Here is a 14337-nt window from a genome sequence, read left to right as displayed (position 1 = left end):
AACAACTTTTTTGTGTCCAGATTTTTACTTCTTGAAATATGGCAGCCCTACAGCTGTCCCATATGGGGATCGAACCTGGAACCTTGGTGTTGTCAGCACCACGCTCTAACCAACTGAGCTATGCTACAGTTGCTATAATGATGCTACAATGAAGGACACCAAAAAGCATTTCAGAAAGTGAGTAATCTCAACAGCTATAGGATAGGAAAGAAAAATGTGTGTGGAGCATAGAATGTCTTGGGTGTGGGTGTGTGGGTGGGTGTGGGTGGGTGTTTATATAGTGCAAATAAATACAATATAACATGGCAGTGCGCAACAATATATACAATAAAATAGAAAACACCATAGAAAACAGTTTTAAAATGATCATTAAGGTGACTAGTTGATTTTAAAAAATTCAATAGTTGTATAGGCCTCTTTAGATCAAAAGGTCTTCAAGAGGCGCCTGAAAATAAAAAGTGAGACTTGCAGGTATCAGGCAGTATACAAATTTAATAAATATAAATAATAAAATTAAGTGAGGGTGCCTGCCAAATGTTTGCTGGAATGGCGCACAGCAAAATGCCTGACTCCTGGTGGAGGCCCTCTGAACACCTGTGGCCTTCCAGATAGGGAGACATGGAGCTGCCTTATACAAAGTCAGACCATTGATCTATCTGGCTTAGGATTGTCTATAGAGACTGGCAGTGGCTCTCTGGGGTTGCAGGCAGGGGACATTCCCCATCCTACCTGGAGAAGCTGTTGGGGATTGAACCTGGGACCTTCTGCATGCAGGGCAAATGCTCCACCACTGAGCTATGTCCCTTCTCTTTAAACAGCGGTGTTTTTGTCTTGCTTCTGCAAATGAGGGAAGGTGGGAAACGAAACTTGGGAGAAGGAAGCAGAGCTCTGGCAGCTCTTGCCCGCAGCAATGGTATCATTAAAGATAAAAATAGACCCCCAGGGTTGCAGCTTGGCGGCCAAGCGAGTCCTACTCCCAAGGAAGACGTCGCCCAGTCTCCTTTGCAGAGGAAACTGCTTTGTACCAGGTCAGACTGTTTCTCTGTATTTTCAACATTGACTTGTAGCAGCAGTCCGGGGTTTCAGGTAGGAAGCCTTTCCCAGCCCTACCTGGAGCTGCTGGAGATTAAGCATGCAAAGCAGGTGCTCTGCTCCTGTGCCTATAGTGCTCCTCTTAACAATAAAGCAAGATTCTAGTCCTCATGCCTCTGGAAAAGCGTTGGTTTAAACAGGAAACTGCCTGGTGCAAACTCAGGTCGTTGGACTGTCTAGCTCAGCATGGTCTACTGCTGTCAGGGGTTGGTTGGTTGGTTGGTAGCAGGGGAATGGTGAGAGGAACCAGCCGGGGTACCACCAAGGGAAGAAGGCTTTAGAGGGGTGGTGGTGGTGTGACAACATTGAGTGGTCAAAGGGAGAAGATGGGGAAGAGGAGGTGATGGAAGCTGAAGAGGTAACAGAGTGAAATATACTGAGTCGAGAGTGGATTTGATGCTCTTTATTCAGCTCATAGTGGTGAGGAGGAATGGAAGTTCCCCCAGAATGTCTGCTTTATATACATTATTTACACAATGGGCCCCGCATGATTGGCTAATTCCGGGATTCTACTGTAGGCCAATCAGATCACGGATTCACTTCCACCTGCAGCTGGATTGGGTGGCTCCTGCGGATCAATCAGACTGCTGCATTCTGGAGCCTATTGTTCTAGGACCAATCAGACTGCTGCATTCTGAATCCTATTGTTCTAGGACCAATCAGACTGCTGCATTTTGGATCCTATTCAACTCAGTACATAACACAGAGTTAGTGAGCCGGGAGAGTCTGTGGCAGGGAGAAATCCAGACTCGGGGGCAGAATCTGAAGCAGGAGAGAAGGGAGAAGGGAGACCAAGAGTCCAGCTGGTGAAGTGTCACAAGTTTCTCTCCCTTCTGCTGCAACATGCTCCCCTTTTGCCGCCTCTCCGCAACAGAAGAGGCATGAAAAGGGCGCAGGAGAGGTTGGCCGCACACAGGCACAGTCTCTGATTGCTTGGGAAAAGCCCTGGTGAGGAGGCAGGGACTTTCAGACTCAGCAACTGATTTTCATGAAGGAGGACCACCAGAATGAGCTGCTCTGCTCATTAGGCCTGTCACTCAACCAAGTCTGTGGAGGCTGTGTTTTTGGTAATAAAATGTAACTTCGGCTTTGGACTGTGTCATTACTGACCGGTGCCCTCCTGTGATTGACACTGATTAGCGTCAGCTCTTTCCCAGCCATACCTGAAGACGGCAGGTATTGAGCCTCGGGCCATCCTCTGTGGTACTACTATGCAGTTACTGACTTTCACTTATGTTCATGAAAGGCTTAACCTGAGCCAAAAAGAGCTCAAGTTACCATGGGAGCGACACAGCAGGCTCCCAGCAGCCTTGGCCTTTTCCACCCTCCTTTACTCTCTGCCTCTCTCTGCCTTCCTGGAGGAAGCCAGCAGCCATGCATAGCTTCCGACTCAACAAAAATTAAATGCAGCTAAACTCCTGGGCCCCTTCATGGATCACTGCCTTGCCGTGGCGAAGGGGCTTGAATAACTCAGAGAAGCTATGAACTATGCCGAGCAGGGCATCCAAGATGGACAGGTCATAGTGGAGAGTTTTGACCAAACGTGATCCACCTGGAGGAGGAACCAGCAAGCCACTCCAGTATCCCTGCCAAGAAAACTCCATGGACAAAGGACAGATCCTGAAGCTGAGACTCCAGTACTTTGGCCACCTCATGAGAAGAGAAGACTCCCTAGAAAAGACCCTGATGTTGGGAAAGATGGAGGGCACAAGGAGAAGGAGACAACAGAAGACGAGATGGTTGGACAGTGTTCTCAAAGCTACCAGCATGAGTTTGACCAAACTGTGGGAGGCAGTGGAAGACAGGCGTGCCTGGCGTGCTCTGGTCCATGGGGTCACGAAGAGTCGGACACGACTAAATGATTAAACAACAACAACAACAAACTGCTGGGAGATTCACACAGCCTGAGTATCTTTGCTAACATGGTCCTTTTTGAGATGAAGTCAAGTTGCTTTAAATCGATGGGAAGGAACCCTTTCTCCTTTCCTTTGCTGCTGATTGGATGAAGACATGTGCAAACCTCGTTCCTCAAACTTGGGTCCCCGGCTGTTGTTGGACTACAACTCCCATCATCCCCAGTGGTCAGGGATGATAGGAGCTGTCCAACAACAGCTGGAGACCCAAGTTTGAGAAACATATAAACCGATATGAATGTAGCCTACCTTCCCCAGGGTGTTTATGAAGATGCCTGTACATAGCATTGAGCCATGTGGGGCGGGGGAGATGCCCCCATAAATCAAGTAAAAAGAAAGAAAGAAAGAAAGAAAGAAAGAAAGAAAGAAAGAAAGAAAGATCAAGGACGGAATAATTGCCGCCACACACAGGAAGATTAAGGATATAGTTTGAGTGCTTCACTGGTAGTTTCATAAACCATTTAATGTGTCAATACGAATGGAAGTTGTTAATATTGCAGTTGTTGTATAAGGGATTGCTATCTTGACCAGAGTGTAATTGAAATTAATAAGATTTTGGAAAGCAGAAATAAATAAAATAACCAAACCATCAATTCTAGCACACGCAGGGAGACAGGACACCTAAATTATATAATTTGTTATCTGAATGATTGGTATTAGAAATTGTATTATAATTTGGCATTGTTATAATGAGGCTATTATTGAACTGTAATTGAAAAGTAATAAAAATTATAAACAAACAAACTTCACTGACCAATCACTTTGCAGTTAGCTTGGTTCTGCCCCCACCCCCAACATAAATCCTGGCTATGCTCATGCACTGAGCTCTGTGTTATATAAATGCTCTGACACGTTCCCCTTTGCATGCTCTAGCATTGTTTTTCAACCCTGGTGGACATGTTCTGCCTCCACAGTCAGAGGTGGTTGGTTTCTGAATACCAGTTGCTGAAAATCATAGGAGGGGAGAGTGCTGTCGCTCTCAGGCCTCGGTCCTGTATACCTGAAGGAGCGTCTCCACCCCCATTGTTCAGCCCAGACACTGAGATCCAGCGCCGAGGGCCTTCTGGTGGTTCCCTCATTGCGAGAAGTGAGGTTACAGGGAACCAGACAGAGGGCCTTCTCGGTAGTGGCGCCCACCCTGTGGAATGCCCTCCCTTCAGATGTGAAGGAAATAAGCAGCTATCTTAAGAGACATCTGAAGGCAGCCCTGTTTAGGGAAGTTTTTAATATTTAATGCTGTATTGTTTTTAACACTTGATTGGAAGCTGCCCAGAGTGGCTGGGGAAACTCAGCCAGATGTACCGTAACTAATGTGGCTGAGTCCTAGGCCTAGATCTGACTGTAAGAGTAGTTTGACAATAGAACCAATTTTCTAGAGAGGTGGTGAGCTCCCCTTGCTGAGACCACCTGTTGGAGATGCCCAAGCATTGTGCAGGGGGTGGACTAGATGGCTTTCAATGCCCCCTCCAACTCTGGGTGCCTTCAGATTTGCAAATGGGTTGCGGGGGCATTACAACTGGGTTATGAGCAATAGGCTCCTTTTTGAACCTATCAGATTTTATAAATAATTTATTATTATTATTATTATTTATTATTATTATTATTATTATTATTATTATTATTATTATTATTTTGGATACTGCTTGGGGACTTCACATGGGTATCCGTTTGGCCACTGTAAGTACTGGATGCTGAATCAGATGGACCATCAGCCTGATGTTCTTATTCATCATATTCCCCTTGGATGCCCTTAAGAGTAGATTAGACAAATTCATGGAGGCTAAGCCTATCCGTTGCTACATTCTACCTCCACAGTAAGTGCCTCTGAAGAACAGTTGATAGGAATCACATGCAGAGAGAGGTCTGCTGCACTCGGCTCCTGCTTCTGGGCTTTGGCATCTGGTTGACCACTGTGAGAGCAGGATGCTTGGCCTGATCCAGCAGCCTCTTTGTATGCTCAGCCATTTATCTGTGTGATCATGGGAATGGAGCCAGGGGGGGAACCTTAACACTGGATCTGTAATGGCCACATTACACTGAACATGTGAATGAGCCCCAACAGCGTGCTACCCAGGTTCAACGTTTTGACCTTGGCTGATGGATAATGATTCACCTCCTCTTGGTCCCAACACAGAACCCTTAACTTGCTCAAAGGTGCCATCTGGTGGCTTGTTCATGTTCCAGTTACAGTACTGTGTTTTCTGTTCCTTCTCTGATTCTTTAAAATTAGGCTGCAGCCGTATGTGACGCTTGTTTAAGATCTGCCACATTGAAAAAAATGAAGATCAATGGCGACTGAATCAGTCCTGCAGTGCTGGAGAAGAGGGCTTAATCGTTCCCTTTCCCCCCCCCCCTGCATCAGCTGATTAAAAACATCTCACCCCAATGGGGAATTGCTTTAAACTGTTTTAATACTGTGTTTTAATTCTGTAAGCCACCCAGAGACCTTGGGGTGAAGGGCAGGAAATAACTTATAACAGCAGCAGCAGCAACAACAACAATAATTCCTATGAAAAAGAAAAATGGGGGACATCTTTAATTTTGTTTTAAAAGCCTATAGGATGTATCAAACTCAGATACAGAGTAGGCCCACTGAAATTAATGAACCTAATCTAGTCACGTCCATTAACTTACAATGGTTCTACTTTGGGTAGGACTAGCATCGTATACAATCCAGTGCAAAAAACTAAACAAGGAGCTGATGTTTTATATTAAAAAAAAAAAAAGGAGAAGGAAGAGTGGCGGATCAGCATGGACAAATACAAATGAGTAGATTAAACCTACAGGGACAAGGAACCGGTTGTGCCACTGCCCAGGAAGAGTGGTGAAATGTCCAGCGTGGTGGTGAAAAGCCCAGAAGGGTGGTGAAATATTAACCTAACCTATAAGGACAAGGAAACAGTTGTGCCACTGCCCAGGAAGAGTGGGGAAATGTCCAGGGTGGTAGTGAAAAGCCCAGGAAGGGTGGTGAAATATTAACAGGTGACAAAGAGAAGGTGGGACTTAAAACCAACTTCTGTTTTGCCCCCATCTTCCCCAGAAAGGGGAACTGTGTGTAATCTTGCATAAGCAACAGAGCCAGTGAGGAGGAGTCAGGATTGCAGTCCAAGACTGATAAGGACAAGAAACGCCTTCAAGAGTTTGGAGTTGGGTAAATTTCATCCTAGGGACATCCAAGGAACCTCCCCACGTTCCCTCTGAACTTCTGCCTGTCTCATCTCTGAGAAAGCCCACAAACAGGTGAGGGGACACAGGACTGCGGAAGGGATGTAGCTCAGTGGCAGAGGGTCTGCTTTCCACGCACAAGGTCCCGGGTTCAAGCCTCAGCATTTCCAGCTAGAGATTGGATCCCCCCCCCCGCACCCACGCGCTTAAAGCCCTGGAGAGCTGCTGCCAGCTAATGTAGGTGGACCAGTAGGCATTTGCGGAAGCTTCCAATGCGGGAGGAGGTCCCTCAATAAAGCATAATGAAGACACGGGTTTATTATTCTTGCCATTCATTGGTTCGTGACTCCATTAGTCTGCAAGCTTCCCATATAGAGCAGGGAAAGCATGGTCCCCTGTCCTCAAAAAGGTGAGGAAGGGAGACAGGAGAAACTGCAGATGAATACTGGAGATGAAGATTGTTGCTTAAAGGACTGGGGGGGGCACAGGGCCATGGCAGAAATTCACATTTGCATATGTTAATTTATATACAATGGTAGGAGTTTGGGGGGCTTGGGAGGGGGCTTCTGGTCCATACACATAGTTTTTAAAAGTTGCATTTTTAAAAAACCAAAAAAAAAACCCATCTGCAGTTGTGAAGAGATGCTACCAGTCAGTGTAGAGAATATTGAGTTAGATGGAGTCAGTAATAAGGCAGCTTCCTATTTGAGATGGGCTGTAGCTCGGCAGTAGAGCACCTGATTTGAATGCAGAAGGTCCCAGGGAACATATACTGTCTGCAGAGCTGGTGCCACTCAGTGTAAACAATGCTGAACTAGATAAGAGCAATGTATAAGGCAGCTTCCAATGGTTCCTGTATTATGTGTACGCACTGTCTCCCTCCCTCCCTCCCTCTTCCCTGGTGTTTTCTTCCTACCAGCGTTCCACACCCATCTCCTTTGTTGCTATGGTGTTCTGTGGCTTGACACGTGACCTGCCTTCTCATCAGTCCACACACAAGTTCCCGGAGCCAGGCTCAGCGAATCTGCAAACAAACTCACTTTTGGCACCCACAGAGGTGAAACAGGAGACGGAGGCTGGGCACCGCTGCTTCCCTGAACCAAGGCAACAGCTAAACCTTCCAAAATGCCCACAACAGCCACTTGGTTAAACAGAGGCACTGGAAGCCTAGCACATCGTTCCAGCATGAGCCCCAGATCTAACAGGCACCTGTCACTCCCCAGCGACTGTTGCATCTCACCATCATTCTGATTCTGTTGCAGGGACCTTTAAGTCACCACAGAACCAGAGCAGAGGAGGACAAAGGGGCCTGTCAAGAGAGCTAAGGAGCATGTGAGGACGTTGACCTGACCCATCCAACCTCGTTGGCCTTTGGCAGCAGCGATAATTTGGAAAACATGATTCCCGGAGAGAACATTTGCTGAGAAAGGGCAGGCAAATCCTCTCCCCCCCCCAACTGCGCACAAACAGTGTAGCTAGCTAAAGAGCAAAGATCGAAGCACTTCACTCAGAGAAAGCTGTTTTGCATTGCAAGAGAGGACAAGAGCTTGGCCGGGCACTTTTGCAGCAACAGATAGGTGCGCACTGGTGCATTGCCTGTGGCACCTGTCAGAGGAAGACCCCAATTCTCCTCTAACGTGAAGTAAAGGAAAGGTGAATCTCAGGGGTCGTGCCTGCTCACACACTCCTGTCCCTGGGAGTGCGGCTTTTGCTGAGGGAGGCCCTGCCAGATATTGCCTCCACGTTGCAATGGCGCAACACGGCGGCGCTCCAAATCCTGCTGCACTGGGACCCGAACAGGTTCAACTCCTTTTGGCCACAAGCAAAGAAGCCAAGCGGTTTGCCTACTGCCCCTACAGCAACTACCCGGTGGGGGCTGCCCTCCTGACCTCCGATGGGAAGATCTTCTCTGGTAAGTGAAGGAAGACCCTCCTCCAGGTAGCTGCCATGCCATGCATCCTTCTACTGAAGTCCATCTGGCTCAGTACCGTCCACTCTGGGTAGCAGTGGCACTCCAAAGCTTCAGACAAGGAACCTTCCCCTGCCCTACCGTTTGGGGAGTGAACCTGGGGCCTGGTAGTAATGTATTTGCAGGGTATTTGGTTCAAGTCTGGTTGAAAGCTCAAGAACCCTCAGAACTGGCTGGGGTGGCATGCAGGTCGCCCAGTCTTCCCCATTGTACCAAGGTGCACTGCATTTTTTGCTTAAATCCATGCTGTTATTTCTATATTTGCATCGATGCTCACAATTCGCACCTGCAATTTTGTGTACCCTTGCCTGCCCTCTGTTTTGGCAGCAGGCTTTCAAACAGAAGATGCCTTCAGACAGAGAAATGCCTTCGGTAAAGCAGGACACATGGCCACCCCCCGAAAAGCACATTGCATGCCTCATTTCAGTAATCTTACAACAGCCCTAGGGACGCGGGTGGCGCTGTGGGTTAAACCACAGAGCCTAGGACTTGCCGATCAGAAGGTTGGCGGTTTGAATCCCTGTGACGGGGTGAGCTCCCGTTGTTCGGTCCGTGCTCCTGCCAACCTAGCAGTTCGAAAGCACATCAAAGTGCAAGTAGATAAATAGGTACCGCTCCAGCGGGAAGGTAAACGGTGTTTCTGTGCGCGGCTCTGGTTCGCCAGAAGTGGCTTAGTCATGCTGGCCACATGACCCAGAAGCTGTCTGTGGACAAACGCCGGCTCCCTCGGCCAATAAGCAAGATGAGCATCGCAACCCCAGAGTTGGTCACGACTGGACCTAATGGTCAGGGGTCCCTTTACCCTTTACCTTTTACAACAGCCCTATAAAGCAGGGCACCAGTATTATCCCTTATATTGCGGGTGGAAGAGCACTGAGGCTTTGCCGAAATAGCCATCATGCCGCCTGTTTGATGCTATCGGACTCCCAACTCCCATCAACCTCAGCAAGCATGGCTAATGGTCCAGCTACATCTGAACAGGTTGGGCCGAATGCCTCACTGTGAGTTCTTGGCAGCAGTGAGGTTTGAAATGGGAAATAAACCTACAGTACTGATGATTCATCATCATGTGTTTTGAACCAGAACTTTTCTTCTACGGGGGTAGCCAGTGGACTGTATAATCAATGAACCAGAACCACTGATATCACTCAGAGTAAAAAGTGAATGAATCTGACAATACTTAATGAACCAGTTCAAGTTCTAACTGTGGTTTCTGTAAGAGGTATCAAAGATAGATTGGCAGAAATGGTTTGATTTTTTTTAATCCAATCAATATTATATATGAATATGATCAGGAACTGGCTCCTTAGTTCCCCAGAACTAAGCCCTTGACCCTTAGTGAATTTTTAATTCCTGTCAAACTGACAATGTTCTTTTCCCTCCCAAAAGCTGACCTGCAAGCTCTCCAATTCCATAAGCAATGGAATGTTCTGTGATGCCACAACAGTTCAGCCAATCCATGATGAGGCCTTGCTGCCATGAGTACAATATACTATAGATATGGATTCTAAGACTTTGTCATGAGAGATTTTAACCCATCTTGTGCTTTCATCAGGTTGCAACATTGAAAATGCATGTTACCCGCTGGGCGTGTGTGCTGAGCGTACGGCAATCCAGAAGGCAGTGTCAGAAGGGCATACAAAATTTCGAGCTATAGCTATTATTTGGTAGGTATTATTCCTATCCTGCTTTCTTGGTGAACAAGCAGCCTTGGGAGGATTTGCATCCTGGAAGGTGGGCTATAAATAATTGCTATCAGCCAGTGGCTTTATATGTACTATACATTTAAAGCAGCGTCTCACCACTTCAAACAGCTATGGCTTTCCCCAAAGAATGCTGGAAACTGTTGCTTTTTAAGAGTGCTGAGAGTTATTGGGTGACCCCTATTCCCCTCAAAGAGCTGCAGTTCCCAGCATTCACCAGGAAGAGGGATTGATGGTTGAAAATACTCTGGAAATTGTTACTCTGGGAAGGGAATAGCTTCCTAACTACTCTCAGCACCAAGCAACAAACTACAGTTCTCAGATTCTTGGGTGGAGGGCAGGGGGGAAAGTCATGACCATTTAAGGTGGTTTGATGCTGCTTTAAATAAGGAATGCAGAAGGGGCCAGACAGTCAGTTCACTACATACACTTAAGTCTTAAATGCTATGGATTTATTGACCTTCTTCCCCTTCCCCTGGCCTTCTGTTGAGACCTGTGGTGAGAGAACTGGTGGGATAAGAGACCAGGGCTGGAGAAACTCAAGCCCAAGGGCCAAAGGTGTGTCTGTTTGGCCCCATGGACCCTCCCCACCCCCCTCTCACCTGCTCTGTACCCTTCTCAGGTGCTTTCGCATGACAGGAGAAGACACCAAGAAGGTGCAATGCAAGAAAATAACATTGGAATGATAAGCTTTTTCCATAAGAGGCAGAATGAAGGAATACATGGGTTTTTGTTGCTCTTTTCTAGGAGGTCTAGGGATGGATCTACACAAAGGAAAAAAAACCAATATAAATAAGTCAGAAATTAAATCATTATAACAGAAGGAAAAAACCGCTATGGAAAATCACTTAGATTTTTTTTTGCTCTCTGGTGCCATCTGGTGTTGCAGGTTTATAACACATTCAAAACGCTGTTTGTTGACTAATGTAGCTGAGTCCTAGGCCTAGATCCGACTGTAAGAGCAGTTTGACAATAGAACCAATTTTCTAGAGAGGTGGTGAGCTCCCCTTGCTGAGACCACCTGTTGGAGATGCCCAAGCATTGTGCAGGGGGTGGACTAGATGGCTTTCAATGCCCCCTCCAACTCTGGGTGCCTTCAGATTTGCAAATGGGTTGCTGGGGCATTACAACTGGGTTATGAGCAATAGGCTCCTTTTTGAACCTATCAGATTTTATCCTTCTTTTAATCTGGATTAAACCAGGTTTCCGCATGGGGCAGGGGGAGATTTGGGCTGGCAATTGATGACGCTGTGGTGGTGATATGGATGCTGGAAAAACCTTGTGGTCAGTGGACACCTGTCTGGAAGCCACCCAATGATCTGGGAAGTGTGTCTTGTTCTGACTTCATTATTTTTTCAACTTGAATCTTTCACCATATTAGCATATTTTGTAGACAGCGTCCTCTGCTATGAGCGAGACTCCTGAACTCTGCTTTTATTCTGCTCCAACAGCAACAGCCAAGAAACGTTCGCGGTGCCCTGTGGGGCTTGCAGACAAGTGCTCAGAGAGGTAAACAGACCTCTCCTTTAAACCTCATACCCTTCTTTGCCATTGTCACACGAACACACCAGAACCAAAGGACAAGAGATCCCTCCTGTGGAAATGACTTGCTTCCTTTAAGCCAGAGAAGCATTAAAGCAGTGATGGCCACACTTGGCCCTCCAGCTGTTCATGGACCACAATTTCCATCATCCCTGACCACTGGTCCTGTTAGCTAGGGATGAGTTTGGCCATCACTGCATTAAAGAGAGAGGGAGAGTCTTAAATTGGGGAGAGGGGGCAGGCCTTCTAATATAAAGATCAGAGTCCATACTTAAGAACTGGGAAGTGGCCAATGTCACACCAGTTTTCAAAAAGGAATCCAGGCTGTTCTAGGCTGATTCCCTGAATGCCTCCTGTATCAGAGGTGCTATACCTCTGTGTACCAGGTGTTGAGTGCTACTGCACTCAGGTGCTGTATGGTCTTCCCATTGGGGCAACTGACTGGCCACTGGGAGAATACAATACTGGGCTAAACGGGCCTTTGAGCTGATCCAGTTCCAAGCTAGCATCCATCTGTCTTGGGAGACAATGGAAGAGGGCACCTTCAGGGGGTAAAGTCTAGCCACTGAAGAGTTATACTGCTGTGGCTTTAGAGACCAATATGGGAGATAAATGTTTTGATTGCAAGTTGAGTAGATAAAGGCATCCGATTTTGCTGCTACAGGTGCACCATGTCGTTTATTCTCCAGCTTCGGTGCTCCTTATGCTCTAACTCACTTGTTTCCCAAACTCGCGTCCCCAGCTGTTTTTGGACTACAGTTCCCATCATCCTTGACCACTGGTCCTGCTAGCTAGGGATGATGGGAGTTGTGGTCCAAAAGCAGCTGGAGACCCAAGTTTGGAAAACTCTGTACTCACTCAGTGAGAAGGCACACTTTGGGGTAGAAATGCATCAGATTGTGCTATAAGACAACCATCTCGTGGGATTTCTTTTTTTTAAACCCTTATCTAGTTCGGCAAACATTGGGAAATCTTCTTGGCCAAGGCAGATGGGACACACATTCAGAAGACTTTGGAGGACTTGCTGCCTTTCTCCTTTGGACCAGAAGACCTGAAGATGGTCTGAAGAGCACAAGAAACAACCCACAGAGGCTTTGGTGACCTTAATGCTCCCTGCATGATGGACAGAGTCCTTTTATATATTTCAAAGCTATTGCAGATTCAGATATTCAGTTCAAATGCGATTCCTTTAGCCCATCCTGCACATTCAGGGAGGGAGCTACTTTGGAAGTCACCCGGCTAAGAGCGATATTTATGAAAGCAAGGAATGGTAGAGCATGAGACTCTTAATCACAGGGTCATGGGTTTGAGCCACACCTTGGGTGAAAGATGGGGTTGGACTAGATGACCCTTGGTGTCCCTTCCAGAAATCCTTTTGCAGCTTAATGCCCTGCTTTACAGAAGTGGCTTCCCCCACGAACTCTCCCCTAAAAAAGGAGATGGCTTCATCTCAATATATGCATTGCTAGCATGCACTTCTCCAGGTGGAAGACGGAAAGATGCCTTAGACCAAATCAGACCATTGGTCTACTTAGCTCAGAACCGTCTCTACACTGACTGGCAGTGGCTTGCCAAGACTTCAGACTTTTTCAGCCCTACTTGGAGATTTTGAGGATTGAAACTGGGACCTTCTGCATGCCAAGCAGATGCTCTACCATAGCTTCTTTAGGAGAAACTATGGTCCTCCTCCAAAATATAAAAAAAGATCCCGGTCCTCATGGTTCTCAATAAAGAGTTGATTTAAACAGGAACACATGGGTTCATCTAGCTTAGTTTTGTTTCAAGCTCTGTCCCGAGATTTCAGGTGGCCCTACCTGGAGATGCCAGGAATTAAACCTGGGACCTTCTGCAAGCAAAGCAGATGCTTCACAGCTGGGGTGCAGCTCTTCCTCAGAAGATGTGGAAAAGGCTGGAGAGGAGGGGGGCTTCTAGGGCTGGGGGCTCAACCCTTATGTCTAGAATTCTAGACAATCCCTTTTCAAAAAAAGGCACTTTTCTTTTCTCTGCGACACCCCACTCTTTCTTACAAGAATCAGAAGACAGTCATGGTCAACAGACTTAGGATCTCAAAGCTATGGCACACAATGAAAAAGGGATGGGGAGGGAGAAATGAAGTGCCTAAGCACCAGCTCTTAAAGCTGCAGTGTTAAAAGGTGTGCGTCTGAACCCATATGCATGTCTAGGACTCACGTGTATTCAGTGACTGAAATCTTTTGCTCCCAATATATATAATTTGATTGATTTTCCCATTTTAACCCATTTATACCAATTATTTCCACATCAATACAATTTCATTTAAGTGGTTTCCTGCATGCCATTCTTGACCTGTTTATTTGCTTTTGTCAAGATAATTTTGTGTGTTTTACTTACGTACAGGGACATCCTTGCACCCGTAAAACACGACACAAAAAGAACTGTAATCATGTGTGCTGTTACACCGGCAATGCTTTTCCCACCAGTATTTCAGCACTGCCCTGGGGCCCAGCATTTTCCAACCTAGTGCCCTCCCATAATATGCCTTTTACATATGACTTGTATTCACTTCTGTTTTTGTTGCGATATTAAAAGAGTGAAACTTGACAAATAACTCCATGCCTGGCTTTATTCATTTTTTTTTTAAAATACATATTTATTAAAGTTTTACAAAACAAAGAATTCATCATTTCAAATTGTATCATTTCCATACATAAAGCTCAAAAAAAACAAAAATATATGACAGAAAAAAAGAGAAAATAGAAAAAAAGAAAAAAGAAATACACACTTTCTTAGATTTATAAAATTCCATGCCCCTCTGTCTTGACCTCCTCACATCCCCCTTTTTTGTGTTCCACTTTATTCCAATCAAATTCAGCAAGTTCAAAACCTTGTTTAAACCATACTTAATTTTATATTCTAATTATTATGTCCCCATTTTCCATTATTTTAGTCCGTACCTCATCTTATAAAGTATGAC

At 46.2% G+C, this 14337-nt stretch overlaps 1 protein-coding gene across 1 annotated transcript; it reads left to right on the top strand.

The window, feature by feature from the left end:
• Positions 1-7089: 7089 nt before the first annotated feature.
• On the top strand, positions 7090-13971 carry CDA (cytidine deaminase). Its single transcript, XM_083629039.1, has 4 exons — positions 7090-8082; positions 9695-9806; positions 11294-11351; positions 12337-13971. The coding sequence occupies exons 1-4, from the start codon at positions 7920-7922 to the stop codon at positions 12448-12450; spliced, it is 447 nt and encodes a 148-aa protein (XP_083485165.1). The 5' UTR covers positions 7090-7919; the 3' UTR covers positions 12451-13971.
• The last annotated feature ends 366 nt before the right edge of the window (positions 13972-14337 follow it).

This window comes from Podarcis filfolensis, assembly GCF_964270895.1.
Source record: "Podarcis filfolensis genome assembly, chromosome: 8".
NCBI lineage: Eukaryota > Metazoa > Chordata > Lepidosauria > Squamata > Lacertidae > Podarcis > Podarcis filfolensis.
The sequence above is the reverse complement of the archived record's forward strand: the minus strand, read 5'-3'. Positions and strand labels throughout refer to the sequence as shown.